The sequence below is a fragment of the Exophiala bonariae genome (assembly GCF_035927105.1).
Source record: "Exophiala bonariae strain CCFEE 5792 chromosome Unknown scaffold_6, whole genome shotgun sequence".
Lineage (NCBI taxonomy): Eukaryota > Fungi > Ascomycota > Eurotiomycetes > Chaetothyriales > Herpotrichiellaceae > Exophiala > Exophiala bonariae.
The window spans coordinates 682,643-709,551 of NW_027042481.1; the positions used below are offsets into that span (position 1 = coordinate 682,643).

Consider the following 26,909-nt stretch of genomic DNA (forward strand, 5'->3'; position numbering starts at 1 on the left):
CGATCAAACTGACCAAGTCCGAGCACCCAATATTTACAGATTATTGGCTTCACGGACTGGATCACACAACGTCACCTCTCTGCTCGGTGCACTCTCTCAGGTTCGCTCATCCTTACCTACACTAGAGCGCAGTAGTTCTGAGGTGCAGATTATTTTAGACGGACCCATACCTTCCTCTAAGGGCAGATGATTGACGGGCCCTCCTTCGGGCCGTGGGAGGGAAGAACGGGCCTTCGTCGAACCTTACCCAGGTAGGTATTTGACTTCATCTGAGGATTGCATAAGTTCCTCATGGATAAGTTTCTCAAGCTAGCTTGAATGGAATTCTCTCGACCATCATGATTCAACATAATACCTAGTACGATAATACTGAAGCCGATCAGTTACTTCTTCCCGTGCGGCATGAATGGCCAAGGATCTCGAAGCGGCTATGGAACGCCACGATGAGGGGCGAACACTGCACGAAGGCGGCGAGGCGGCTGAGCCAGCTGGACATCCTTCAGCCTTGCGGTGAACATGGAACGGCTAGCTGCGCTCTGAACCCGCGGAGAGTTCAAATCCTTCAAAGAGGTTGCTAGCCGGACATTGGATTCCTTGCCAGTGTTTCGACCCCATCACTGGCATTCTTTGATACCTCAAGATGGCTCCACAGGACGAAATTGCTCCAACACTCTCACCAACAGCTTCAACAGCAGCTTCAACAGCAGCTTCAACGTCAGACTTACAAAATCTCCCAAGCTCATTCCAAACCTTCCCTCCCCTTACGACCGTCTTCACAGCGCCAGAGTCCTGTCAGGGTGTGAGCGCCATACCAACAACAAGTGACGGTTCGGTATGGCTGTTGAAGCCTGAAAACTTCGACTGTCTCCCTCCTGGTTACAGTACCGAGAATACGTTCAGTCCGGGAATCTGTCCATCTGGATACACAACGGACTGGTCAAGTGTTCTGGCGGGTCTCGACCCCAGCGCGACGACAGGTCTCACGACAGTGTCGCAATGTTGTCCATAGTATGTACATGACACCCCTTTGATATCCCAAGGTCAAATGCGTCGCAAGCTGATCACTCCTCTTCTCTTGCTGAACTAGCGGTCTCCACGCCGGACACACTTCTGATCGCTACTGCGCAAGCATCTTCACTTCCGCAACAGGCGCATCTCTCTTAGCGACGACAGGGAATTCTGGAACCTCCACCATCGCCCAAACCCTTTATGTTGCGGCCACGATATTGGCTGAGAACATTATCGTATGGTAGCAAGAGACAGACCTGACACTCTTTCCTTCCGACTACACGCCCGCCGGTGTTTTGACAACAAATGGTACCGGGATTCCATCGTCAGCAACTGCAGGAGGAGCAAACCCTACCGGCGCCGACACACCAATTGCAGGTGGCGGCGGCGGCTTGTCGACGGGGGCAAAAGCCGGAATCGGCGCGGGCATAGCAGCAGCAGTCGTTGTCGGGATCGGCGTGGTCGCATTTTTGCTACGGAAAAAGCGACGGCAGAAAAAGCAGAAGTAGACTTCCCTGAGAGAGCCAGCCGAATACACAGGCAAACCGGAACTAGACGCGACCGGCATCACAAGAAAGCCATTTCCAGAGGTGACCGAGCTTCCGGGCTCCCACCATCCACGAGATGTCCCAGAGCTAGACAGCGTCAACATCTATGAAGCCCCAGGAGCGACGGGAAGTGACAGGGAGCGGGAGCGGGAGCGGGCACAACCAGACTCCAGCACTCAGTCAGGCTCCCGAGCAGACACACTTGTGGGCAACGTATCGCGCCCAAAACTGGGTACGATGGAAACACCCGTGCCAGGAGGTAGTAGTAGGGACATTACCACCGTTGACTCTCGCGACCCCACGACGGCGGTCAACGCCATGCCGCCGCCAGAAAACGGGGACTTCGGAACCGCCACGACACTGGAAGCCCTCGAGCTGCAGTACCTCGAGGCCGAGGAGAGGCGTATCCAAGAGCGGAGGGCGCAGCTCTTGCAGAAGCGAGACTCGCCTGTCGCTGGCGAGAGATGATCTGTGAGTTTCAATGACGGCGTGAACTTGGATATCAGAGTTATTATCTTAATCAGTAAATGATTAAAGCGTCGTGAGCGAGCGCCGTGGCTCGAATTTCTTGTCCGTGAAGTGAATGAGATCAGACCTAAGTCATTATTGCCTTCCTAGATAGGTGCACATGAGGCATACATACCATACCGTGGGGGAGTCGAATGGTTTCTTGAGCAGCATTTCCGCTCTTTGCTCGTTAGCGCTCGATGCTGATATCACTTGATGTGGGACCGCGAAGGAGCAGAGATCAGACAAATGAAGAGGGCGCGTGACGCAGAGTATGGAGAGCGAGGTACCTATGCATGGACATGGGGAAATGCGCCGTGAGAATCACTGCATGTAAGGCAAAGCGCGCAGCACCATTGAGGCCGGCAAGGTCAAATACCCAGGTCTTCATTGTTCCAACACCAGTGGAAAATTGAGATTCATCTATATCATTAATGTAATATTACCTGCTAATTTGTATTCATGCCGTATTGGCGTGGTCTTTCGTCGTCTCGGTCTCGAGTGTGAAGCGTCTAGCCAAGTGTCGAATCTGGGGTGAATTCAAGCTCGAAGCCCCCCCCCCTTTCCGTGAGGTATGTATGAGAGCCGCCCAGCAAGTGTATTGAGAATGCACAGCAGTCGCCTTCTGACGATCTCAGAACTAAAAATGTTGTTGAGAATCCTCACGTTGTGCATTTATGGAGTGACCGAGCTGTGGCTGTTGTCCCCAGCAGCGACCAGGAGTGTCGTATTCCTGAAATCCAGCACCTAGCTTCTCATAGCGTATCCATGTTCCATAGTATGATGATTTGTCTTAGCCAGTTTCAGTCGAGGAAGAATATCCCTGGCGTCCTCCCACTCGGTCAAACAGGAGGGCATGCACAAATCCTCATTGGACTATGATTAGACCATTGACCTGCGTTGGGCGACTAACCATTCAAGCTCCCTGCCTGGCTACTCTTTCGTGCCAATTCTCCACTCGGTCTGAGTGCGTTGCCCTGCGGTCTAGTACCTAGATCAAAGCTCTTGCGGACACTGCTCGAGCTGCTTCGCCTCCGTCGATTGCGGATGTCGATTGGATTCGCAACATCGAGGCCTCCAGCACGTGCAAAAAGGATCAAAATGTCGGTCAAACTCACAACACCCACAAGACGGCCAGATATCCGAGCACCAGGTATGGCAGATGCGGATATTGATGGACCCGTAGGTGTGATGAACGGAGTCTTGGGTGAATGGTCGGCGATGGTGGAGGCGAATGGGTCTGGTGCCGAAGGGGCTGATGCAGCTAGAGGCGGAGTCATGTGGTGCTGGCCACTGGGGGACGAGAAGGAGGAAGAGTGGCTTGAGGTTGGCACCATTGTGGCTGTATGAAGAGAGGGCGTAGGTGGGCCAGACGAGCTAGGTGACACTGGTTCGGTAAGCCACATACGATGTGACTTTGTCGCCACGAGTTTGGCAACGGTGTGTGCAAGGGTGGAGAGTGGGGTGACATGAAAGACAGGAAAGGAATCTTTTCCTTCAATCATGCCCCTGGTAGATAGAATGACCGTGATGAAGTGGATGCAGGTGTTCCGAAGTAGAGGAAGGGAGGAGGATTTGGTGAGTAATTTGACGTCGACGTTTGAGATGTTCCCGACAACATTGTGGTTATGATCTACCACAGCGAGGGAGGATATTCCCTCGTTCAAGAGGAGTGTGAGCGCTTCTGCTAACGGTCGGTCACCACTGGAGGCACGGTCAGTGATAATCGTGGGAACGGAGAAATAAAAAATAGGCTTACTTGATGGAGACAACATCGTTGGAACCAATCTTAAGATCACGCAAGTGTTGGGAGTAGAGCTGCTCAAGGACCGGGAAGCTTCGGCCATTATCCCATAGGAACCTGATCAAACGGCTCTGACTGAGAACGCCAGTGACAGTGCCTGTCTCTTGGTTCCTGACCACGGCCCGGTGGACACCTCTTCCAAAGGTCTCAATGGCCTTGATCAAGTCGGCATCTTCGTCGAGAAATGTCAGAGGCTCTTTCTTGCTCAGGTCTTGGATCTCTCGGAGTGGTATGGGTTTTCCTTCTCGTGCTCTTCTCGCTAGCTGAATGAAATCCTCAGCATGCTCATCATCGGGTTTTGACAGTCCCACCACGAGTAATAAGTAGGCATTTAGATCTCTGGCGTCAAATGTTCCAATGACTGGGGACCCCTCCTTCTCGCGAATTAGGACGACGGGAGCACCAGATTCGATCAGCAGCTAAATCGAGTCAATTTGAGTCCAGGAGAGGGTGGAGAAATTGAGTGGAAATACCTTTGTGGCAGCCTCAACACCTGTATCAATGTCGACAAACTTGAGGTCGTCAGGATTGGCCAACTCGCTGACTTTGACAGTCTGCCATTCCCGGCCCGCAAACTTTGGATCAGGGTGATTCATTGGAGGATTGTCTATGAGATCTTGTATGGCAATTTGGGAGAGAGAAGGTTGTCTCTGAGAACGAGGAGACGGAGGGAGCCCTCGTAGTTCATGGAAGCTCTGACGGTGCTGAGCGGCAGCACTGGGCATGGATGGAATGCGTAGGGAAGGATTTCTCGCATTTCCAGTTGGGGATTGAGTGTCAAAACTGGATCTGGATGACGCGCTGGTGGAGGGTGGGGAGTACACCGGAGGGTCTCGGTTCGGGGTTGACATGGTGGTAAGAATGGGACAATTGTGTTCAATGCACTGGTAGTCTTGGGCTGTGTTGATAAAGTGTACGTGGTGAGTGGTTGGGAGAGTTGAATTGTGGGAAATTCAGAGGGGGTGAACAGGTATCGAGGGCGCTTGAAGCTCAAGCGAGCGCGGGGTACATGTTTTAGGTGGAACACCAGTCGGCGCGTCAGGCTTGGATAGAGGTGTGGGAGCGTGTAAATCACCAGTGAAAATCGGGTTCAATGGAAGTGATAGTACACCAGAGTCAATAGTGAGTGAATGGTCATGAGTGGAACGAACTGGAATGAGGTAAATAAATTAATGCCGTCTGCGGGCTCAGGTGATGTCGGCCTTTTGGAGGGGAGCCCCTTGGCCGTCATCCCGCCTTTGAGGACGAATCCGAAGCTCAGGAACAAACTGCACCGGATATACACGGAGGGTTCAGCCACATGACGGAGCTCAGCCTTCGAGCCGTTGGCAGGGTTCAGCATAAGAAATAAGTTATGGTGGCCATGGAAGCTATATTGGAAAGATGCGTGTAATGATGTTCGCGATCAAGCCTGTATGTGAGCTGGGCTGGCTATTGGGACTATTATCCTAAATCCTCATCATCCTCCGGCAGAGAGTATCTTCTTACTAGCATTGAGATACACTGGCAAATATGCGCCAAACATTCCAATCATCTGAGGAACTCCCCAAGCATATCAGCAGCGCTCTTTTCCTGCCTCTTTCTCATTGGGCGAGCAGTGGTCCCTCCTCGTTTTGATGGGGGCAATGCACTCCCCTGAGTTGGTACTTCTGAATTTCTGGCCCGTTTACTCTGCTCCCGATCAGTGTGTTCCACCCTGTTAGCCTCTCTCCAAGAACTGGTCTTGATATTATCAAACACTATCGTTCGCGTGGATGGGAAGTCTTCCACAATATGAGACCATTGCCTCGGCGAGCCAATCCAAACTTCCAGCATTGGCAATGGGTCTGTGATGATCGGCTTGCAGTTCACTGCCAATGTCTCAAAGCGCTCCAGGTTTGCGTAGTAGCATCCAGAAACAGAGCCAGAGTAGAATGTTGGATCGGCCAGGACTGGTCGTAAGCTCTTCGCACTTTTCTTTGCATGTCTAGCCTCCCACCCAGTTCCCTGGGCAATGTCTTCCCACTCTGCACGATTCTTCTGATGCATCCGGGGACAGTCGGTGACAATGATCTGACATAATGATGGGAACTGATTTGCATATCTAAATATCCACTCCGACAAGTTTTCCTGCCAGCCAAACATGATCACTCGGAGATGTTGGAATGCTTGCCTTGATATCGATAGCTCTCCCCATGTCCTCATCACCCTTTCATCAAACGTGGAATGCTTATTGTCGATGGTGATCTGGCCATCAGAAAGATCAAGCACTGCCAGATTGGTGATCTTGTGAATAGACACGAGATCCGCCGTGGCCAATTGCTTGGGGGATATCCTTAGGCAGGTCATCCAGCTTAGCCCAGGAGATGTGATGCCAGGTATATACTCGGCAAGCGGTAGCTGTGGCTGCTTCAAATCCAATAGATATCTGTATTCTCGCTGACCAAATTCCTCTGGATGGGGATATGACTTGGCCAACGTCCTCCAAGCGTGAAAGCTCTCCGCACGTCTGTTCTAAGTTGTCAGAAACAGACGAAATCAATCTAGACGGGTACGCCAAACATGAACATACCGATCGAGCAGTTCTTTCCAAACCCCTTCCGCCAGATGCCACGGCACAGCGAGGAAATGCTCTGCTGTCAGACTGTGGAACTGGCTGGCAAGTTTGTTCCTAGCCATATCTGCGAGGGAGCGGGCCCCTCTGTCGGTAACTAGAGCAGCCTTTCGGACCAGCAATGGAGTTCTGGGTTCTCCGATCCAATCTGAATACTGCCTTCGACTAAAATAGACCTCCGTCTGTGAATATACCTGTCCTGAATCGGCGTCATATTTGCGTTCGAACTTTGACTCAGGCACGTGTGCTGATCTCGCCGGTCGGACAACCCTTTGTAATTTTGGCTTTCGCCACGGTTTCGATGGAGTGGGATCGAGGTCCATCATGGATGTGGCAGAAGTGAGTTAAAACGCGTCAAGTGAGAAGACTGTCTACTCAGTATACGAGGGTTGCTCTGAGGCGCTTCGTCATGGTGATCAATGATTCCTTTTCCATTCTGAATGTGGTAGTGTCCTTGGCTTCTTGAATTCTGCTCGGCTGTTCTGTGAATCAAGTGTTCGATCAGGTCATTGCAACAGACGTCCCGGTGCTGCGATTTGGCGTTTGCAGAAACAAATAAGAGCAGAGAAGTCCTAGTCCCTGAGTTCACATGGAACAATTTGCCTCTGCCAAGAAAAATTATACAAGTGACCTACTTCAGAATCCAGTGGGGCGGCTTCAATCAGGATAATCGATGAATCAATGCAACTGTGTTGTATATTCAAACATATACTGCAGTAAACCTGCAGATAATTTTGATTACTGGTAACTGTATTGCGATGCTGACAGTCACCTTTTCCTCCCCGGCTCAACCTATTGAGGCCCCCAAGCTCAACTACAGGTTGAAAAGTATCGGATACATCCATAAATATTTGATGTGTCCCTGTTGTCCACCCACTTCAAACAAAGCGCAGTCATTTTCGCATGGGGTATCAATAATTCCGGCTTGAGAACCTTCAAGCAAGGTAATCCAGTGGCCACAGCCGTAGTTCTTACACATAGCATCCTGCCTCCTCCCCTCCACTTGCATTTCCCATGGCCCAGCGCTGTCATTTCTCGTTAATGCTTTCAGAGCTCAAACAACTCAAGACATTGTCTACCAGACTCCGTTTGTCCGGACGAACCTCTCTTGGTGTTCCTTCAGGCTGGCCCAATATACCAGTTCTTCCTCCTCGGTCTCTTCGGGTGACCTTAGAAGGCTGCCGGTTGCCACATCGGTGACACCACGGAATCGGCCAGGGCCCAATCGCTCCAACTTGGAGAGGATATCAAGGAACGCATGAAGGTAACTGTTGACGCTTTCCGAGTCCAAAGTCGGCATGACACTCATTCGAGCGCGTTTGGTTTCGAGTAAGGTAGATGCCACCGTGCGGATTTTGTTGCACTAAACCAGATTAGCAGGTGTTATCTCACGGGTATGCTCACAACTCACAAAGCTCATGCCATTTGGCTCCATATTGACTTGATTTATGCTCTTCAACAGCAATGCCATGTCGCGAACAATGTCTTCTCTCTCTACAGCCATCATTTGCTCACCGGTATCCATCAGACTGTCACTGGGTGTCCGGCCCGTCAATTGTCTATAACTGTGATCCATGCCTGTCGTCATGATCCCAGCCGTGGGGGAGGAGCTCGCACCGGACTTATCGGTGGGGAAGGTCAGCTTGTCTCGATCCACGATCTCGTATAGATTCCAAAATCTCTCCACCAGATAGGATCGTGATGAAAGTTGGGTTCCGTAGATGTTAGCCTTTTGGATCTCAAACTGTATGGACCTCTTGGAAAATGAACCAGCGGACAATGAGCCTCGAGCGCTTACGGGGGTTGGAGTGGGTTCGACATCCCCAGCATCTCGGTCGTTGAACAAATGCGAGTAGGCCGAGATATCAGCTTGGGTGGGAGGCCATTCCCCGAAACCATTGGCCGGATTCAACTGTAACTCTTTCGGCGCATCTCGTGTTGCATCCTTGACGTTTTGGAGTGCACGACGAATGAATTGGCGTTGGCGATCCCAATCATAGACCGTGTTGGCTCCAAATGCCAATTCGAGAGCTGCCAAGAAATGAAATGCCCGGAATACCTTGACGTTGAGATTGAAACCCGTCAGTTCAGATACGATACCACGCGGTTGTGGATAAACCTGTGATTCTGTGATGTATTCATCGTCCACCTCCAAAGGAAGGGTTGGAAGCATTTCGGCATGGGAAACTGGAGGTATTAATAGATCGCCCTCTGCGTCGTCCAACTGTCGAGCCGACATCGCACCCACAAAGAGGAGCCAGAACAGTCGCCGCCCAGACTCCTGATAGACATGGTCGATGGGAGGAGGTCGTTGTAGGTCGACGGGCTGATATGTTCCACCGGGGGTGGCGGCAGGACGATAGATCTCGGGTCTATGGAAGCCCAGTTCCCGTGTAATGATGGTACACTCTCCAAGATATAGCCGCATGCGTGAAGTGTCCAATACGTAGCCAGCCGCTAGAGCGACCAAGTAACTAGCAACACCGTCATAAAGATTCATCTGTCTGTCCATGTAGCCGACTCCCCGGGCCTCGATGAAGACCTGATGACACCGGTCGATCAAGGCGCCAGCGTGGGGGAACTGTGCTTTGGCTGCTTCGGAGGTGAACAGTTGCCGAGGTCTGCGTGGAAACGATGCCACGAGACATTCCACCATGGCAGCAATCAAGGACAGGAAGTTGTGGTTTGTACGATCTTCACGGGCCTCAAATGATCGGCGGAAGGTGGGCTCGTGAGGCAACGGGATCAAAGGATGGATGTAGGTGAAATAGTCATCGAGAAGAAGTCCCAGTGTTGGCAGATCACAGATGGACTCAGCGGACAGGGTGACTGGGGCCGCAAGCGCAGCCAAACTATAGGCAGCATCGTGAGTTGGGGATCCCCTTGATCCTTCATAGACACCGCCTTCAAGCTTCTGTCTCTTGATGGCTTCGGCGTGCTTGTTTGGAGGGCCTCGGCGACGACTGGGGCGATCAAAGGTGCATGGAATTTCGAGGGCGGCGCAAGACTTGCATGGCGGGCCAGTTTCATCACACTAGAAGACGAGGTTAGAAAAAGAGGAAAGGGCCGACCGGGATAGACAAACCGACCTTTACTTTGCGCACACTACAACTGTCACAGGCCTTGCGTAAACGAATCTTTGGTTCCGAAGAGCCAGCAGATTGGACTTTTGATAGGTCTCTCTGTGCTTCCGAGTCTGATCGTGAGAGAGGGAGAGGGATTTCGAACTGGTTGGGATAGCCGGTGGGGATGTGGTAAGCTGTCGGGTCTTCATACTTGTAACCGCCGTTTGGGTCTGGAGGCTGCGCCGACGAGTAGGAGGCTACAGGCGATATGGACGACATGATGGTCTTGTTGTCGCGGTAGGGAGGATTCAAAGATCAAATACTGCGGGTGAATGTCGGCACATAACCTTTCGAGAAGGGTGAAGGGAAAAGGCAGGCAGGTGTGGATGTTGTGGTGGCCGGCCCCGGGGGCCCTCGTAAAACCCAGAACTTGCAGTTGAGGCGGGAGAGGTGGATTCCCACGGACCACGAGATCCCTCGGCGTAATCAGTTGAGGAGCTTTTGACCAAGACTGACTCGTAGGGATCTTGTGGGGTAACAGTCAAGAGGAATAACGACTGTCAAACAGAGCCTGAGATTGTGAGAAACGACTGGCGAGTACAATCCATAACACGGGAATATCGGCGTGTGAAGGAGGAAAAATCGAAGGGAAGATGGAGGATGAAAGGGAGAAACACCGATGGAAAGTGACTGTGCAAGAAGAAACGAGACGAGCAGATTGACTTTGGCGGAGGAGGGTAAACGTGAGATTTAGCCATTCAAGTCGCAGCTCAAGGTCAAGTGCATCTCTTCAAGCTCATGCAGCGTTGGTGACGGGGAAATCACTTTCACAACGGTCGAGGCGCAGGAGGGGGCACTCTTGGAATTTAGTGGGCGACGGTGGTGGGTGGTGGGTGGTGTATAACTGCCTAATTGGCTTTGCTACCTCAGGGAGGAGGCACCCCCGCCGTCTGTTGTCAATTCCAACATGACGCTGGAAATCTACCTAGGTAAGTAAAGGACATCCACACTTGTTGCAAGCTTCTCTCTTCATAACCTCGACTTGAGTGTCCCACCTGAAATGGAAACAGATACTGCGACCATAGAACTAAGCACAAAATGACAAGGACCTCTGGAAGTTGAGATAGAATGTCATCAATAATATGATCCAAAAGCCCCAGCCTGTGAAGCCTGATCTCCAGGTCTTGCGTTTGGGGTCCTCGGTTTGGGGACTGAATCCGGGGTCGGCCCGCCGCTGGAACAGGCTTTAAGCCCAGTGGTGCATGCTCGGCACTGTCAGGAAAGAGCCTGCAGGAGTCTACGAGGTACTCCGGACCATTGTTATTAGGGGTCGCGTCCCCAGCCAAAAGGCGGGTGGAAGCTCCTCAGACGCTGATTTCCTGGGTGGCAATTTCCTCCCTGTCCTTGTGAGGGTGCCTCGCTTATGAGCCCTCGGCGTCTTTTAACTGGCCCGTAGTTAAATAGTCTGCCTCTAGACCCAAAGGCCAGACGCTGTCCTCTGCACGGATACCTGATCAACCGACTGTTCCTCTTACAAGGTACGGGGTACGGAGTACGGATGGTGGAAGAGAACCATTTCTGGTACCCAAGTACCGATCTACTTTCCCGGTTTGTGAAGGAGGTGGGAAACATGGTTACTTGATACAGCACGGGCATGAGATCGGAATCTCAATTCTCACTCTGTCAACGACTTTCGTGGTTGAAACTTGAAACTCATCGCGAAAGATCTCGAGATGAATTTTTCCCGGTTATGCAGAGGCGAAATGAGGGGCTAGCTAGTAAGGGACCTGATCGTGCGAAGCCCGAGGAGCCCTGCATACATCAGGAGACTCATCCGCGTGCTCGCTTGCGTAACACACACGACTACCTATCCGTAGAATCAGAAGGAGCAGTTGGTCTGTTCAACGGTTTGTGTCTCGCAGAGTCCCTGGTGTGCCACGGTCTTCTGTACCAACCTACCTAGGTAGGTACACATTAGCTAGTCGCACTTCACAAGTACAAGGCATCCGGCCAGTCATTTCTTGTCTGTCTATTCTCTACTTGAACGACAAGCGAGGTAAAGACAGCAGCGTACGTTGTCCGAGATTCTTGGATCTTTCGTTCCTGAATATACGAGCACGGCTTGTTATATGATCGCCCAGTATCGAGAGGCACCATTCTAGAACGATTGTACAGCCAAACTTTGATTTCCAAGAACTTCACAATCCGTATGCCACTGTTGGACAGCGGTACAGCAGAAGTCAATGGATTTTTGAGCAGGCAGGCATTCTTCTCTCCTGCTGATTTCCCCTCCAGCAACCATTTAATACAGTTTTGACAGAGTGAATAATACAGAGGATTTTCAGTTTTGGAAAGAAGAAAAAGAAAAAAACATACAAAATGTGAGGGAAAAGAGAAACACTTCTAATTCGGAGGTGTGCCAAGCCATTGGCCTCGAGTTTCCATGATTGGACAGTGTACGTCATCTCTCCAAAGTTAGCATCAAGTTCACTGCAGCCTGCGACTTGCGACTGCATTTGATCAAAACGAGGTAATCGTTCTCTTGATTCCATCCTCTCCCACAAGGGCCATCATAACCAAAATATTCAATAATGGCCCGAGTACCACTTGATGCAACCTGGCTCTATCCTTTGAAGGTAAGATCAATGCCCGTCTCACCCCAAAAAGCAATGGACACCCTCGACCTGACTCGATGTCTCAGGGCATCTTTTATTTCGTCCGACACCCTTACCTGTATCCTCTCTTTCGAGCACGCCTAATACCTATCCTTCTTCTATCCGCCTTCATCTACGCCAATCTATTCATCTGGACGTATCTGCCACAAGTCGCACTGCTTGCAGTCTTCCATCATGCCGGAGCATGGGTGAATGCGACTTTTCTGGTCTTGTCAGAGGGGACCGCAATTGTCGCCTTGCTTTTTGAAGCCTTCTTTGTGGACGAGACTCTTGTCGACGTGTTTGATGCTGTGCTTATCGATCAGGGTCTCTCGGACCTGGTCCAAGAAGGACGCCTGCTGGACACCGATGCTCCCAATTCGGTCAAAATGCTTGGGAAGCCCACAGTAACAGCTATCTACAGTCCCTTCAACCTTCGCCAAATTTTAGAATTCATCGTACTGATTCCGGTGAACTTGATTCCGATCATTGGCGTGCCGATCTTTCTCATTCTCACTGGATATCGAGCTGGACCGTTCCATGGCTGGAGGTATTTCAAACTTCGTGGGTTTTCTAAAAAGGAACGAAACGAATACATCGCACAACGCAAGCTCAAATACACGTGGTTTGGAATCGTAGCTCTATCTTTGCAACTGGTTCCTGTCTTGAGCATGTTTTTCTTGCTTACAACCGCGGCTGGAAGTGCTCTATGGACAGCGAAGATGGAAAAGGCTCGTCGGAGCCGGGAAGCAGTCGCTGCTGCCCCAAATGGACAGTACAGAGACGATCCAGCTTAGCGCAGTCTAGATACAAACCAAAGCTCTGAGTTTTGGCACATTATCTATATCTTATTTGGTGTGGCTTTCAACAGCATCAACCACTTCCTCCAAGCTCTTGACAACAACTGTTGGCCCCTGACCAAGTGCGTCCTGCCATCCGTTACCAGCTCTATCGACCCATGCAGCCTGCATTCCGACCGCCCGTGATCCAACAATATCAAAGGGATTGCCCGACACAAGCCACAGGTCAGATTCTTGCCCTTCCTTGCCAACTTTCTTGGCCAAATATTGATATACTTCGGGAGCTGGCTTAAACATCTCCACTGCGTCAACTGTCACCAGGTCTTTGAAGACACTCGAATCTAGGCTTCCAGACTTGTGAACCGAGTTGCTGACCATAGTCTGTGTCCCATTCGAGAAAACAACACTTTCAATGTTCTTGTTCTCTCCCAGCCGTCTCAAGGCCGGGTTGACATCCGGAAACGTGGACAAAGAATCATAAGCTTCCATCAACTTGTCAATTTGCTGATCGTTCAGGCCTACGCTATGCTCGGCTAATGCGTGCTTCAGTGCCTTCTTAGTCACTTCTGAAAAATGTTCGTATTTTTCTGGGGAAGAATTAGTAAAGGACCGCCATCTAGACCAAATTTCACATCTTACTCATGCTATTTAGCCTCCATGTATACTCCAGCTGGTACTTCCGCCATACAGCCGCGATAGACTTGGCTTTGTCATCTCCGAAGTGGGATGCCAACTCTTGTGCGATGCTTTCGGTAGACAACAAAGTGCCATAGAGATCAAATGCTACTACAATCTTGCTCATGTTTGCGTGAATCCCTCTGCCAACCACAACTTAGAAATAGTAAATTATAAAGAAGGTGCTCTGTTCGCCCCGTGCTGGGAAGTCAGAAACTCACGCTCGGGTGATGCTTGTACAAACCCCGCCAGCCAGCACGTGAGTTCATGATTACCTAACTAGCGCATTCTTCCGTAGACGTCAACTCATCTCAGAACAACAAATATCAAGTCGTGTACTGTGCTCTAGCTAGGGAGCACGGCATCATACATTGGAGGTGCCTCGCCATACAGAAAGATCTCGACTCTTTTGCTTTCCGCTTCTGCTTTCAATCACCAGGATACTTCTATTGGACGATCTATTAGTCTTTGAGAGCTCAGACTGGGCACGAACATATCCCTTCCCACCTGTTGCAATAATTTTATGAGCCAATACTAGACAACATGGACATGTACTGAAGGGATACGGTGTAGGGGCTGAAATTCCTGACCCTGAAGCAATAGATCCACATCAGAGAGGGTAGTACTTGCGGCTCCAGAAATATATACTACTCCCCTCACATGTCTCAATCGGCTAGAGACCTTCATCATCACACAACACGCCCACTATTTTCCATAGTCTTTTTGACCTATGGATAACGTTGCTGGCAATGAAGCCGTACTCAGAGACTGCATATTCTCTGCAATAGTCGAGAAATCTATATCTCCAACAAAGAAAACACCCAAAGCGATCAAAAAGGGAGGAACACCTAAGAAAGCAGCAAGTACGGAGGCTCAGCCTTGCGAGAATCCGGGAAAAGAAGTCGATGCTTCTGCCCTTGCTGAGTTTTCTGATTACCTGGCAACTGAAATCTTTGGCAGCTTACCTGAGGAGCTCAAAGGTCTTTCCTACCATGCGATCCAGAATGATGCAGCACTTTCAGCGACATGGTCATTGCCTTTGACTCTGAGCGTTACTGAGGAAGTGTCGGCATATGTGTCGGCAGATGTTGTGGACAGCCTGGTAGCATATGCCATGATCGAGCCCCCCAAATCCGACATTCAGTCTTTTATGGCTGGTGTCTTGTCGGCCTTTGTATCAGCCGTGACGATCCCGCCTCCAAAATGGGTCTCAACCAAGACCAGTGCGTGCGAGATCTGTGAAAGAGACTGGGTTCCAATGACGTACCACCATCTTATCCCTCGACAGATACATGCCAAGGTCCTAAAACGAGGTTGGCATGAAGAGCAACAGCTAAACAGTGTCGCATGGCTTTGCCGCGCCTGCCACACCTTTGTTCACCGTATGGCTTCAAATGAAGAACTAGCTCGTGAGTGGTATACTATCGATCGAATCTGTGAGAGGGAGGACGTGCAGAAATGGGCACAATGGGTCCGGCGAGTACGATGGAAAAAGACATGATATCAACAAAAAGCTTCGATGGCTTGATTTTGGTCTGTACAAGTCCCTCTCCCAGACAATTTCGCTGTTCATGTTCTCTCAGCTCGGCCTCAAGATGCTCATCGCCGCTCCCGACGAAGCGCTTCGCCCTGTGCAATCGCCATTCGTGTCCATCACTCCCCTATATCCTCGCCGCTCCCACCTTAACGCTCCAGAGTAGCATTTCTTGCCTATATCTATCCCCACCTTTGTTGATCTTTTGGTTTTCGATCTCTCTTCTTTTCCTCTTTTTTCTACGCGTCCATCAGATTTTTCTTTCATGATCAAAGACTGTGTGTTCACACACATCATTGTTCATGCGATTCTCCTGGTGCCTCTTCTCTCTTCCGGTGTCTTTGCTTCCTCTGGCCTGTGTATTCTTGCAGAACAGTCGGCTTTCCTTCCTCATTGAGTTGTGTCTCTTGCACTGCACTCGGCTTTCCTTCTCAAACAAGCACCACCACTTCATCCCACCCCTGATCAGCTCAGCCTCGCCGCCCCCACGTGACTTGTCCTTTGCGACAGCGTCCTCCCTTCGCCATGTCTCCCATCGAGCGTCTCTGGACGCTTATTCAGAACGTCAATGGCAACAATTCCGACATTGCAGCACTTCACCAGGAGGCGTTGTTTTCTTGGCACGGGATTGCACAATGGCCATATTATGCCGATCTTGATCAATTTTCACGACCCCTTCCTCCAACATCTTCCTACAGCAGCTCCTACTCCTACCCATCACCAGACAACGACAAACCTGTCTTTGACCTCTCTTCTTACTCCTTCACCCAACATCAAAACCGCCCAGACCACCTCACAAATCAAGTCTTCATGGACGACAGACTTCGCTCCTGCGGCCTCCGGGCAGCCACCAGCTGCTTGTTCAATATGTTCGAGACGTCATGCATGACTCTCGCCGCCATCAAAACGGCATACATGCATGGCGTACAAAGCTTTCTCAATGAGGCCATTACAAACAACATCGTCGAATTCGTGACCCGGGAGATGTTTGAGGAGGCGGTCCACCACCTCATTCCGCAAGTCAGAGTGAGCAGGCACTCCCAACCGGCACAAATTCAGTGCCTACTCACCCTCATCGCCCGGAGGGGGGAGGACGATTTCTGCGCGGCCCTTTGGCGTGCTCGAATCGCAGAGATGGGCGTCCGCACTGTCAACGCGGCGCCATCAGACAATCCAGCCCCTTCCCCCCCTCCTCACCACCTCCTCGGGGCCACACCCGTCCAGAACCTCCAATTGTTCGTATCCACATACGAACGTGTCACCAGCGGTCGGATCAGAGGGTACGAGGTTGTTCCAGCAACGGAACACCCTTGGGACGGCACCGTCCAGGCAAACCTGGAGGACGAGTACGCCCGCGTCCTCTTCGACCAGGCTGCTCTGGCAAACGACCAGGCGGTCGTGAACCGGTTCCTCGCTGGGGGGAGAATAAAGTTCGCGTGCTTGCCCGAGAGAGCGCGGCAGCTCGGGGCTAGGGTGGCCGACAATTTTCCCATCACCAATTTTCTTGGTGATCCAGTTGTTGCCCCAGTCTTCCCCGGTGCCATCGCGGCTCCTCCTCACGCGGCTCCTCCCGCTCCTCCTGCTTCCGCTCCTGCTCCTGCTCCCGCTCCTCTCCCTACTGCCGCCTTCCCACCACCACCACCACCACCACCTCCTCCTCCTCCTCCGCCACCACCACCTCCAGCAGCCAACAACCGAGTAGCGAGAGCAGCTGCCCTAGGCAGAACGGACGGCCAAGACGTTTGGTTCTGTGACCTTTGCCCGGTCGGTCACCTTGGGCAGACCACCACCGGGGTAATCAAAAGTCGTCGACCAATGTTGACGCGACATTTTCAGCAGACTCACGGTATGAGTGCTGATGCAGCCAACCAGAGGGTGAGCCAGTTGTACCACTAATTATGAGGGTCGGCTGCATCCTGGCTAAATGTCATTTTTTTTATTGGGGTAGAAGCGTCCTGGACTTCAGTGGGGGCAGTCAAACTGGGTTCACAGTACCGACACCGAGACTACGACACTGGTAGTTCTCATCCAGGAAGAGGGCATGTATGATTAGTTTTCTTTTAGTTGCCTGGCTACAACACCAGTTGCGAACTAAGTCGGTTCGGTTCTAACAATCGTTCTGACGGGTTCTACCGATTAGCGGTAGTTCTCACTTTCGTGGTGGAAAGAGGGTTTCGCGGAGGACTGGGCATGTATGATTAGTTTTCTCATCAACCTGACCACGGTTCGACTGAGTGGGTCTGTTAGCTAGTAGCAGTACTCTGCCAGGAAAGGCACCTAAAACCCCATTCGATCTTCGTGACTCTCGTAGTTGGGCACCTGTCGCTTGCGGGTGCGTAGACCTGCCACCTTTTCATCTCAATCCTCTGTCGCTGCTAAAATCTCATCTTCCTCTCAGAGCGTTCCTGACATCTAGTCGACCTCCATAGTGTCCTCAATCGACAGCTTGACGAGATGTAGCGACGAGCCCGATATCGGCAGACTACCCTGGCGTCCAAGTGATCACCATTGTCAGTGGACGCATGAGCGCCTCTTGGAAATAGCAAACTTTCACAACACAACGACCAATGTCCCAAGAGCCTGACAGGCCGATACACATCATCAGGACTTGTTAACCTGCGGTGTGCCATCTCTGACAGAGGAACTTCGAATCACTTGTACTGACATCGAGGGTATCACTATCACGAAACACTCCGACGACGCGCTTGACATCAGCAACACCCTCCCCTTCAACGGCGCCGTTCAGGCTTCCTACGAGACTTATTGCAGGCCCATAACGAGACGACCGGATCGTGATGGTGTTGCGATACGCCAGATCTAACAGTGAAGGCTTGAAGAGGGAAACAAACGTTTTTCACTGGCTCTGCTTGCGATGGGTGCGAGCCCATGCATGCTCTTGCTTCCTCTTCTCCGTCTTGGTCTGGACAGTCACTGATCGAGAACGGTTCGGAATAGGAGCTGCTGACATCTTCTCCTGTAACGGCGTGCAATATATAAATGCCCTGTCAGAGCAATGCAATGCCGCTTCGTCAAGTGTCAAACGCCAGAGCCTAGATCCGTCGAGATCTGGCAGACATGTGTGAGAATGAGAACTGGAAAATAGATGGAAACAATTGGAAATACCGGAACACAAGACAGAAATAGCTTCCCAAAAAGGCGAGAGGATATCATAAACACAGAGGAGGATACAATCTAAGGAATTGGGTATCATAGAGGAATACAGATCGACCCTTACGAGTCGATTCACAATCTCGAATAAGAGCAACAGTGCTCCATGCTCAGGGCCTGAAAAGCTCATCCTTCATCGTCATTCCGTCGTTTGAGGCCCCAATATTGAAAACTCCGCTAGTACCTCCAAAAGCTGTGATGGTTCCACCGAGAGATTTGGAATCTCCATAGTACTTGAAGCGGTACATTCCAGGCTCTGTATGGGGTTCAATTTCCCACTCAATGGTGACTTCACTTGTGCCGAGGACGGTGCTAATACGTTTCCATCGATACACCAAGAACCAATCCTTGTCAGATCGTACCTGGATCCACTGACCACTTTCGGAATCAAAGTGCTCGACGGCAGCAAATGTGCCCTCAAGGCGGAAGTTGTTGCGTGGATTCGCGCCCACAAAGCGGGCTGTCACTGTCATTCCAGAAGTGAATTGCTTCGCTGGGTCAGGAGAATCCAGTGTCATGCCGAACTTGCGCAGTAGACCAGCATTGTCGACTACAACTGGATTGATGAATGACAATGAAGAGTTGACATTGATGGGAGGGCTAGGGCCTGGTGGGAGACGATCCAAACGGGAAGTTTCGTCCGCAGAACCGAGATATGGAAGGTATGTGAGAGTCAAATTGACATAGGCTGCAAGAGTGTGTGGCCCATACAATGTACTCGCACCCTCGTACCTTTGTACTCCATATTCTTCTTCGGTGGCGATATAGTGAGCATACGTGTTGGCTGGTCCTCCAAGGACAACTTTTGGGTTGTCAATCCCAAGTGTGGCCGGAGCGGCTGCTGCCAGAGCTTCTCGCCAGCGTCTGCCTGACATGGTTGTGGCTTCTCCAGGACTAATGATCATGATCAATGGACCCACACGCAACAGTTGGATGTCAACGATATTTGGTGACCAGGCATATGGACGATCTGCTTCTCCGACATCAAGAAGAATAGGCTTGGGCTTCTGGCAGGCCTCTTGCTCATCAGTAGGATCGTGAATGAAATCTCTTGCCAGCTTCCAGAGTGGATTTTTCAAGGAAGGTGAATCGTCAGTGTCATTCGTTCCTTGGGAGAAATCAAAGGCGCCTGGGCCATCAGTAGTACCACCGGCAAAGCCATAGCCAAGTGCGGCGGAGCAGGTCTTCAATTTGCGAGACTGATTGAAGGGAGATGTGAAATGGAAGGATGAAAAATTCGTATAGGTATGAAAATACGATATCGTCGAGGCTGGCAGGCGTTCGAAGCCGCCATTCTCCAGAAGATCTAGTGCTGCAGCAGCTTGTCGGCTTCCGATCTCGTAGCAAGAATCTGTGCCTTGGTCAATGGTCCGAAATAGCGGGCCGCGACCATGACAAGGTTGAGTACGGCCAGCGCAAGTAGAGTCATTAAAAGAACATTGGAGGCCGGTGTCTTCGCAAAAGGGGCCGAGGACGTTGGGAGACGTGTCACCCACGTTGGCTTGAGAGAATCCTGCAACGAAGCTGGGATTCCTGACCTTGAAGGATTCTTCAACCACATAGGCCGCAACGCCTTTATTGTCGCCTGTGATTAAAGTGTTGTTTTGGTACAGGGAAGTGCCGTGAACTGGAAACCATGTCAGAATACCGAGGGCTTGGCCGTCCGAAGCCCTCTCGAACCTCAATACTGTTAGATTCTTGTCTACATCGTCCGTATATTTATATCTCTCTTGTTTTGGATTCCGAAGATATGCATACGGGCTTCTGTTGATATTCGCGTCGACAACTTGCTTCTCGCTCAAGCTGAGGTGACCAGGGACGAGACTTTGATGAGCACGCTTGATTGCGAGTAAAGAACCATCGACGATGGCTTGATAACTTTCTTTATTAAAGCCCTTGCTGGTGATTTGGGGCAATAAATAGTTCAACCAAGCGCCAGGTCCGCTGTGGCTGTGAGTGCCAGTCACTGCTATGGTGTCTTTGTTGTACCCTGCATATTCAGAGCCCAACTTCAGAAGTCCCTGGAGTATACCAGCACGAACGGCAGTATCTCCGGACTGGGTATCAAGTACCAGGTAGACAATGCGACGCGAAGGGTCTCTGAGACTTCCAATGATGAAAGCTCTGGTGTAGATTCGCTGACGAAGACCAGTCCCGGACTGAGCTGTATCGGCATATCCCATCATATTAATTTCCACAACGGGCCTTGTTCAGTCAGTTTTTATTCTGGTCCATGAAGCTAGGCGCACTATACCCTGTGATGTCCGCCTTTCCAACCCCGAGTAGATAATCACCTTCCGCGTCATCCTGACGAAGTCCCGCTTCCTCCGGGTTGCCAAATATGGGGCCGTCATCTCGTGCGTATGTGGGAAGAAGCAACCACGTCAACGACGAAGCAATCAAGATAGTAAGGCAGAGAACTAGGAGGAGGTTCAGAATAGGTTTCCGTGCCATTTTCTAGTGCAATCAACTGCGTCTGCACAGGCCCTGCCAAAAGTGGATGGTTTAAGAATGAACCCGGTCGTCTCCAAGGATTTCAAGGAAGTACTCGGGACTGATCATCACTCTTGAAATCGCAAAAAAGAGAAGTGATGCTCGCCTATAAAGATAAATTGATTCAAAGAAACACTGGATCTTTCCATTATTCCTGTGGTCTATTCTCTCCCTAGGTATGTTTCTTGATAACTTTCAAGGCAACACCTCGTATCATGTTTCAAGTTTCGGTGGCATCTGTCGTCATTGCTGGTTCAGCCTTATTCTCGGTCACGTGCCAAAGCATAGATCACGTGCACCACCGCGAGTGCTTGGCATCAATTCCGTGATGGTTGAGATTTGAAAGGATTGAAGTTGCGACCATGATGTCTCCCTCCTCTACACCTCCAACGCTCTAATCATGTCCCTCACCCTCCAGCCCGTCGACTCCCTTCCTTGTCAGTATCACTTCCTACGGCTTATGCCCGTGCTAACTCATCGCAGACGTCGATGGAGATATTTCTGATGCCGATCGTGCAAGAGCGCAGGCTCTGATCACCAGAGAACTTCCAACTGACCATCAGTCCACGCTTCACCCCTCTCTACCCCTTCCTCCTACGGTCAATTTCTCCGGGCTGTTCATCGCAGAACTTAAGCGAGTAGCGGCAGGCAAACCCTTGCACGGAGGAATTGACCTCACCAGGTATGAAGCACCTGATGAACCAGGTACTGATACGCCGCAAGAGGCGTGGCGGCAAGCACTAAGGAATGCATACGTCTCAAGCATGTACCTGTCAGACAGACAGTCAAACCTGGCACTGCTGGAAGAATTTGGGAAGAACGCTTGGCTTATCGGCAATTCTCAAATGGAACACCTGCTGCACGATCTGGAACAGGAACTAAGCCGGCTCAAGGACGAGGTTGAGAGTGTGAATAAAGCACGAAAGGCCGCACAAGAAGGTTCCCGAGGAGAATTACTGGGACTAGAAGATACTTGGAGACAAGGTATCGGCAGAATATTGGAGGTCCAGGTTGCGGAGCGTGGTCTGCGACAGCTCATTCTTGAGCGTAAAAGCAATCCTGGATCCCTATCTGCCTGAAATGTTCCACATTGGAACATACAAATGCACGTAAGCAAGGATCGGTGTGATCACTAGAGGCAGCACGCATCGATTGGAGGCCACTTGATCGAATGTGGACGCCCCCGGCATTGGCATCAGTTCAGACACACACTTCGCAAGATGATATCTCAATTCTGCATCCTATGCGAGAGTTACGAAGCTGTTTACGACGCTTCATCAGTAACTCGCATTAGAGCGTTGCAACGACTCCTCAAAAGATGCTCAATCGCAATCGCCAAATACCAATGAAAGTCAGCTTTACGACGAGGGGGGCTGGCGAGTCTGCAGTATCGATGTTCGGCATGCGGATCAGTCCACTTCTGTCTCTATATTCCGTCACGGAGCCTATGTATCAGGCGGATCCTCTCTCGAACAGCTATTTCGAGAGCGAACAATGCGTTGGCCCGAGGAACTAAAGGCTGCTCCTCTTCTTAGAAGTCTTGGTGGAGATGTACTTTCGACAAGGTTATTCCCCGCTGACTCCAATTTCACGTACCCCCAAGGATATCCGAGAGGTGCCGTTGGGGAACGTTGTCTTGTCTCTCTATCCTGATAGGCAGATGGATATTTCCCGCTCCCCAGAAAAGGTTAGACCAGCCTCCCCGCAAACAAAGTTCAAAGCCATCCGCATCATCTCCCCCCAACTGCTTCGCATAGCTCGGCCGCTCTCCTGTGTGGGTTAGGCACAAGGATTGTTCTTATCTATTTTGCCTTGGACGGCCATGGCTCGCTGCTCCTGCACCCCTTCGGGCGTGGTGGCTTCCCCGCGTTTCATGTATTGGCCACCTCCGGACCAGGTCCCCTGTGGGGCGGCACAACCATTGCAGCCCGGTGGTGGCGCCGTGAAAAGGTACTGACTCGATACCTTGGCCAACACTGACTTTTTTTTGACGTCCTGCCGACTCAATCGTCATACCGTCGTATTCAAGGAAATCATCTCCTGAGTCTGGGTGTCTCGAGATCTGAATTCGATTCAATGGGTGATGTATTCACCATTTAATCTGGGTCATCCAAATCAAGAGGCCTGTTGATCTCAGTCTCAGACTCAGTGGGATCGAAGAGATATGTGGGGATATCCTTGTCTTACCTGAAGCCTGAGGCCCAGTATTCATGGCGCTACATCAGCTTTGGTATTTCTTGTCAAGGATCATGGTCCACTGCTCGTCATGTTTGCCATGATATTGGTCCAGTTTGATGCAGCACCGAGACGCGCCCTGGCTATTCACTGTTGACTTTCTCAATTTTCGCTTCGATGCACGTCGGGGCTATGTCACAAAGATTGCCATTGTTGGTATTTCTAAGATACAATCCTTTTCCCAAACCCCGCATCCAGATCAGAACATGTCAAGGCCCGGAGCTCCTTGTGAATGCTGCATTGACAAGGATCATCAGACATAGCCTACAACTCCTCACTTTCTTGATGTACCAGGCAGCTTTGTGCATGAAACCCCTCCCTCCTCTCTACCGAGAGGTGGAGAAGGGCAACGATGAAGATACCTTATAATGAGGGCTTTTCTTCCTTCTTCCCTGACTTCTTTCCCACCAGCCTGCTCCCGGTCGAGCGAAGCAAGTTACCCTTACAACTTTTCCCAAATTCAATTCATCTCAACTCGCAATCATGACAGTTCCCGATGAGGTTGATATCATTGTGTGTGGCGGTGGTAGCTCGGGCTGTGTGCCTGCTGGACGTAGGTTGTTCTTGCTGGTGTTCTCAGCCGCTTACTGACCTATTTGAAGGTCTGGCCAACTTGGACCACAAGCTTCAAGTCCTCTTGATTGAGGGTGGAGAGAGCAATCTTAACAATCCGTGGGTTTACCGTCCAGGTATCTACCCAAGGAATATGAAGCTGGATTCTAAGACGGCAACCTTCTACTATTCTCGCCCATCAGAATGGCTTGATGGTCGACGTGCAATTGTCCCCTGTGCTCACATCCTTGGTGGTGGCAGCTCGATCAATTTCATGATGTACACTCGCGCCTCAGCCTCTGACTATGACGACTTCCAAGCCAAAGGATGGACTACCAAGGAATTGATTCCTCTAATGAGGAAGCATGAGACATATCAAAGGGCCTGCAACAACCGAGATATCCACGGTTTCGAGGGACCTATCAAAGTGTCTTTCGGCAACTACACATATCCCATCATGCAAGACTTCCTCCGAGCAGCCGAGAGTCAGGGATTCCCAGTCACAGACGATCTTCAAGATCTTGTTACGGGGTAGGTGAAGATCATCAAACAGCGTCGTTATCAGCTAACTCATGAATGCAGACACGGTGCTGAACATTGGCTCAAATGGATCAATCGCGACACTGGCCGTCGTTCCGATGCTGCCCACGCCTACATCCACGCCACTCGTGCCAAATATGAGAACCTTCACTTGCAAGTCAACACCAAGGTCGATCGTGTTGTGATCGAGAATGGCGTTGCTGTTGGTGTCCTCACAGTTCCCACCAAGCCTGTCGGCGGTGGTGACCCACCACGAAAATTCTGGAAAGCTCGCAAGTTGATCATTGTCAGTTGTGGAACTCTGAGCTCGCCTCTAGTTCTCCAAAGATCTGGTGTAGGTGACCCAGAGAAACTGAAGAAGATCGGCGTCAAGCCCATCGTCGACCTACCTGGTGTCGGTCTCAATTTCCAAGATCATTACCTCACCTTCTCCACCTATCGAGCCAAGCCTGATACAGAGTCCTTTGATGACTTTGTCCGTGGCGACCCAGATGTGCAGAAGAGGGTCTTCGATGAATGGAACATCAAAGGTACTGGACCACTGGCCACCAACGGCATCGATGCTGGTGTCAAAGCTCGTCCAACCGAGGAAGAACTTGAAGAGATGAAGACTTGGCCCACACCTGACTTCAGCCCCAGTGGTTGGGAAAGCTACTTCAAGAACAAGCCAGACAAGCCAGTGATGCATTACAGTGTTATCGCTGGTTGGTTTGGAGATCATCTCGATATGCCTGCCGGAAAGTTCTTCACCATGTTCCACTTCTTGGAGTATCCATTCTCTCGTGGCTTCACCCACATCACCTCACCAGATCCATATGATGCTCCTGACTTCGATGCCGGCTTCATGAACGACAAGCGTGATATGGCGCCTATGGTCTGGGGATACATCAAGTCTCGAGAGACGGCCCGCCGCATGCAAGCATACGCTGGTGAGGTCACTGGCATGCATCCTCATTTCAGCTTTGGCTCAGAAGCTAGAGCGAGAGACATGGATATTGCTACCCGTAATGCGTACGGTGGACCCAACCATCTCACTGCCAATATTCAACATGGCAGCTGGACACATCCTTTGCCCACGACTAAGCCCGCTGAGGAGGTTACGTTGAACTCCAACAGATGCGATCTTCGTGAACCTCTCAAGTATAGCAAGGCGGATAGTAAGTCATCTCAACATTCGGGTTATTCTTCAGATATACTGACTTTGCAACCTAGTCGAGGAAGTCGAGAAGTGGGTACAGCGTCACGTTGAGACCACATGGCACTCTCTTGGTACCTGCAGTATCGCACCCAAGGAGGGCAACAGCATCGTGAAGCATGGTGTCTTGGACGAGAGACTGAATGTCCACGGCGTCAAGAACTTGAAGGTCTCTGATCTTTCAGTGTGCCCCGACAATGTCGGATGTAACACCTTCTCGGTAAGTGGAATCATGCTGATTCTCTATCATACAAAATTGCTAACCATTCATACAGACTGCTCTCCTCATCGGTGAGAAGTGTGCCGTCCTGTCTGCTGAAGATCTGGGCTATAGCGGGGCTGCTCTCGACATGAAGATTCCACCTTATCATGCTCCTGGTGAGACGGTCAGCTTGGCTCGCTTGTAGTTCAGGCGGCAGGGTTGAAGGGACAACGATCTGGGGAAAGTATTTGCACAGCTGCAATTCGACGAGTTGACAATGAGAAGTTGATGATGTTGACGTACCTTGGGAGGACTTTGAATGCGATCATGAATGCTGTCTGCGCTGATCACTCATTTACTCTTATAATTGGCCAGCAAAAGTGACTTGTCCAAAAATTGAAAAGTGTCAGTCAGTCCTCTCCAAAATTATTGCATTGCCGTGTATTCTGGTGAAGTCGGCCTCGTCGTAGGACTCATCGGCTATTGCAACGGTGCACCCCCACCCAGCAATAATGGCTTTATTTCAAGCCGGACGCACTCGCTTCCTCTAGTACTGCTGCACCTGAGGCAGTAGCTCCAGCACGCTCCTTCGCAAGCGCCTCGACACAGCACGGAGCTCATCAACCGTCGAGCCAGCAGCGACCAGGGCCGCGACCTCCGCTCTCAAACGGGCATCACGCTCACGCTCGCGCTCCCGCTCACGTGCCTGCTCCGCCTCCCTCTCCCTCTCCCTCTCGACCCGCCATTTCTTCAATGTCCGACTGATCGTCGGCCCGCTGACCTCGACGCCAAACGACTCCCTCAGAAACTCGGCGACCTCGGCGTGCGTGCAAGGTGTCGTTGATGTCGTCGTCGTCGAGTTCGAGTTCGAACCATCGGTACTCATACTCATACTCATACTCCTCCGACTGCGACTCCGACTCCTCTCGTCGACGAACCGCACCATGGCGTCGTGGGCCTCGCGCGAGATCTTGCCGACGGGCCCGCGCCGCTTCTTGTTCGCCGCCGCCGCCGCGAGCACGTCGGCCGGCGTCTTGCGGCGCACGTTCAGCTGCGACACGAACGACGTCGACACCCGGTTGAACCACGCGATCTTGTTGCACGGGATCCCCGCCTCGAGTTGTTGCGTGATCGTCGTCCGGATCGTCTCGTCGTACCGCTGGTGCGAGCCGCCTGAGGGCATTTCTTTTCTTTGGTTGGGCTCCTCTTGATACTATATACTCTATTATACACACATGTCTAGCTTTTTGCTTGTGGCACGGGCGTTGACGACGGCGGGTATTTGATGCTTCATTGGGGTCCAATTTTGGGAAATCATGAATTGCTTTCAGACACT

At 51.1% G+C, this 26,909-nt stretch overlaps 12 protein-coding genes across 12 annotated transcripts; 6 read left to right on the plus strand and 6 right to left on the minus strand.

The window, feature by feature from the left end:
• Positions 1-996: 996 nt before the first annotated feature.
• Positions 997-2,024, plus strand: LTR84_011697 (uncharacterized protein; the record flags this gene model as incomplete). Its single annotated transcript, XM_064855225.1, has 3 exons — positions 997-1,008; positions 1,254-1,513; positions 1,583-2,024. 3 exons carry the CDS (start codon positions 997-999, stop codon positions 2,022-2,024), a joined length of 714 nt encoding a protein of 237 aa, XP_064708814.1.
• Positions 2,025-2,971: 947 nt separating this feature from the next.
• On the minus strand, positions 2,972-4,718 carry LTR84_011698 (uncharacterized protein; the record flags this gene model as incomplete). The annotated part of the gene is made up of 3 exons (XM_064855226.1): positions 2,972-3,767; positions 3,823-4,286; positions 4,341-4,718. 3 exons carry the CDS (start codon positions 4,716-4,718, stop codon positions 2,972-2,974), a joined length of 1,638 nt encoding a protein of 545 aa, XP_064708815.1.
• A 679-nt stretch (positions 4,719-5,397) lies between these two features.
• On the minus strand, positions 5,398-6,783 carry LTR84_011699 (uncharacterized protein; the record flags this gene model as incomplete). The annotated part of the gene is made up of 2 exons (XM_064855227.1): positions 5,398-6,355; positions 6,419-6,783. 2 exons carry the CDS (start codon positions 6,781-6,783, stop codon positions 5,398-5,400), a joined length of 1,323 nt encoding a protein of 440 aa, XP_064708816.1.
• Positions 6,784-7,535: 752 nt separating this feature from the next.
• LTR84_011700 (uncharacterized protein) lies at positions 7,536-9,804 on the minus strand (the record flags this gene model as incomplete). The annotated part of the gene is made up of 3 exons (XM_064855228.1): positions 7,536-7,823; positions 7,872-9,494; positions 9,550-9,804. The coding sequence occupies 3 exons, from the start codon at positions 9,802-9,804 to the stop codon at positions 7,536-7,538; spliced, it is 2,166 nt and encodes a 721-aa protein (XP_064708817.1).
• A 2,312-nt stretch (positions 9,805-12,116) lies between these two features.
• On the plus strand, positions 12,117-12,976 carry LTR84_011701 (uncharacterized protein; the record flags this gene model as incomplete). The annotated part of the gene is made up of 2 exons (XM_064855229.1): positions 12,117-12,161; positions 12,227-12,976. 2 exons carry the CDS (start codon positions 12,117-12,119, stop codon positions 12,974-12,976), a joined length of 795 nt encoding a protein of 264 aa, XP_064708818.1.
• Positions 12,977-13,027: 51 nt separating this feature from the next.
• On the minus strand, positions 13,028-13,781 carry LTR84_011702 (uncharacterized protein; the record flags this gene model as incomplete). Its single annotated transcript, XM_064855230.1, has 2 exons — positions 13,028-13,566; positions 13,619-13,781. 2 exons carry the CDS (start codon positions 13,779-13,781, stop codon positions 13,028-13,030), a joined length of 702 nt encoding a protein of 233 aa, XP_064708819.1.
• A 603-nt stretch (positions 13,782-14,384) lies between these two features.
• LTR84_011703 (uncharacterized protein) lies at positions 14,385-15,155 on the plus strand (the record flags this gene model as incomplete). The annotated part of the gene is made up of 1 exon (XM_064855231.1): positions 14,385-15,155. The coding sequence occupies one exon, from the start codon at positions 14,385-14,387 to the stop codon at positions 15,153-15,155; it is 771 nt and encodes a 256-aa protein (XP_064708820.1).
• A 558-nt stretch (positions 15,156-15,713) lies between these two features.
• On the plus strand, positions 15,714-17,084 carry LTR84_011704 (uncharacterized protein; the record flags this gene model as incomplete). The annotated part of the gene is made up of 1 exon (XM_064855232.1): positions 15,714-17,084. The coding sequence occupies one exon, from the start codon at positions 15,714-15,716 to the stop codon at positions 17,082-17,084; it is 1,371 nt and encodes a 456-aa protein (XP_064708821.1).
• Positions 17,085-18,466: 1,382 nt separating this feature from the next.
• Positions 18,467-20,810, minus strand: LTR84_011705 (uncharacterized protein; the record flags this gene model as incomplete). The annotated part of the gene is made up of 2 exons (XM_064855233.1): positions 18,467-20,561; positions 20,611-20,810. 2 exons carry the CDS (start codon positions 20,808-20,810, stop codon positions 18,467-18,469), a joined length of 2,295 nt encoding a protein of 764 aa, XP_064708822.1.
• Positions 20,811-21,249: 439 nt separating this feature from the next.
• Positions 21,250-21,928, plus strand: LTR84_011706 (uncharacterized protein; the record flags this gene model as incomplete). The annotated part of the gene is made up of 2 exons (XM_064855234.1): positions 21,250-21,286; positions 21,333-21,928. The coding sequence occupies 2 exons, from the start codon at positions 21,250-21,252 to the stop codon at positions 21,926-21,928; spliced, it is 633 nt and encodes a 210-aa protein (XP_064708823.1).
• Positions 21,929-23,567: 1,639 nt separating this feature from the next.
• AOX1_2 (Alternative oxidase, mitochondrial precursor) lies at positions 23,568-25,778 on the plus strand (the record flags this gene model as incomplete). The annotated part of the gene is made up of 5 exons (XM_064855235.1): positions 23,568-23,637; positions 23,687-24,167; positions 24,219-25,333; positions 25,389-25,591; positions 25,647-25,778. 5 exons carry the CDS (start codon positions 23,568-23,570, stop codon positions 25,776-25,778), a joined length of 2,001 nt encoding a protein of 666 aa, XP_064708824.1.
• A 342-nt stretch (positions 25,779-26,120) lies between these two features.
• On the minus strand, positions 26,121-26,756 carry LTR84_011708 (uncharacterized protein; the record flags this gene model as incomplete). Its single annotated transcript, XM_064855236.1, has 1 exon — positions 26,121-26,756. One exon carries the CDS (start codon positions 26,754-26,756, stop codon positions 26,121-26,123), a length of 636 nt encoding a protein of 211 aa, XP_064708825.1.
• Between the last annotated feature and the right edge of the window lie 153 nt (positions 26,757-26,909).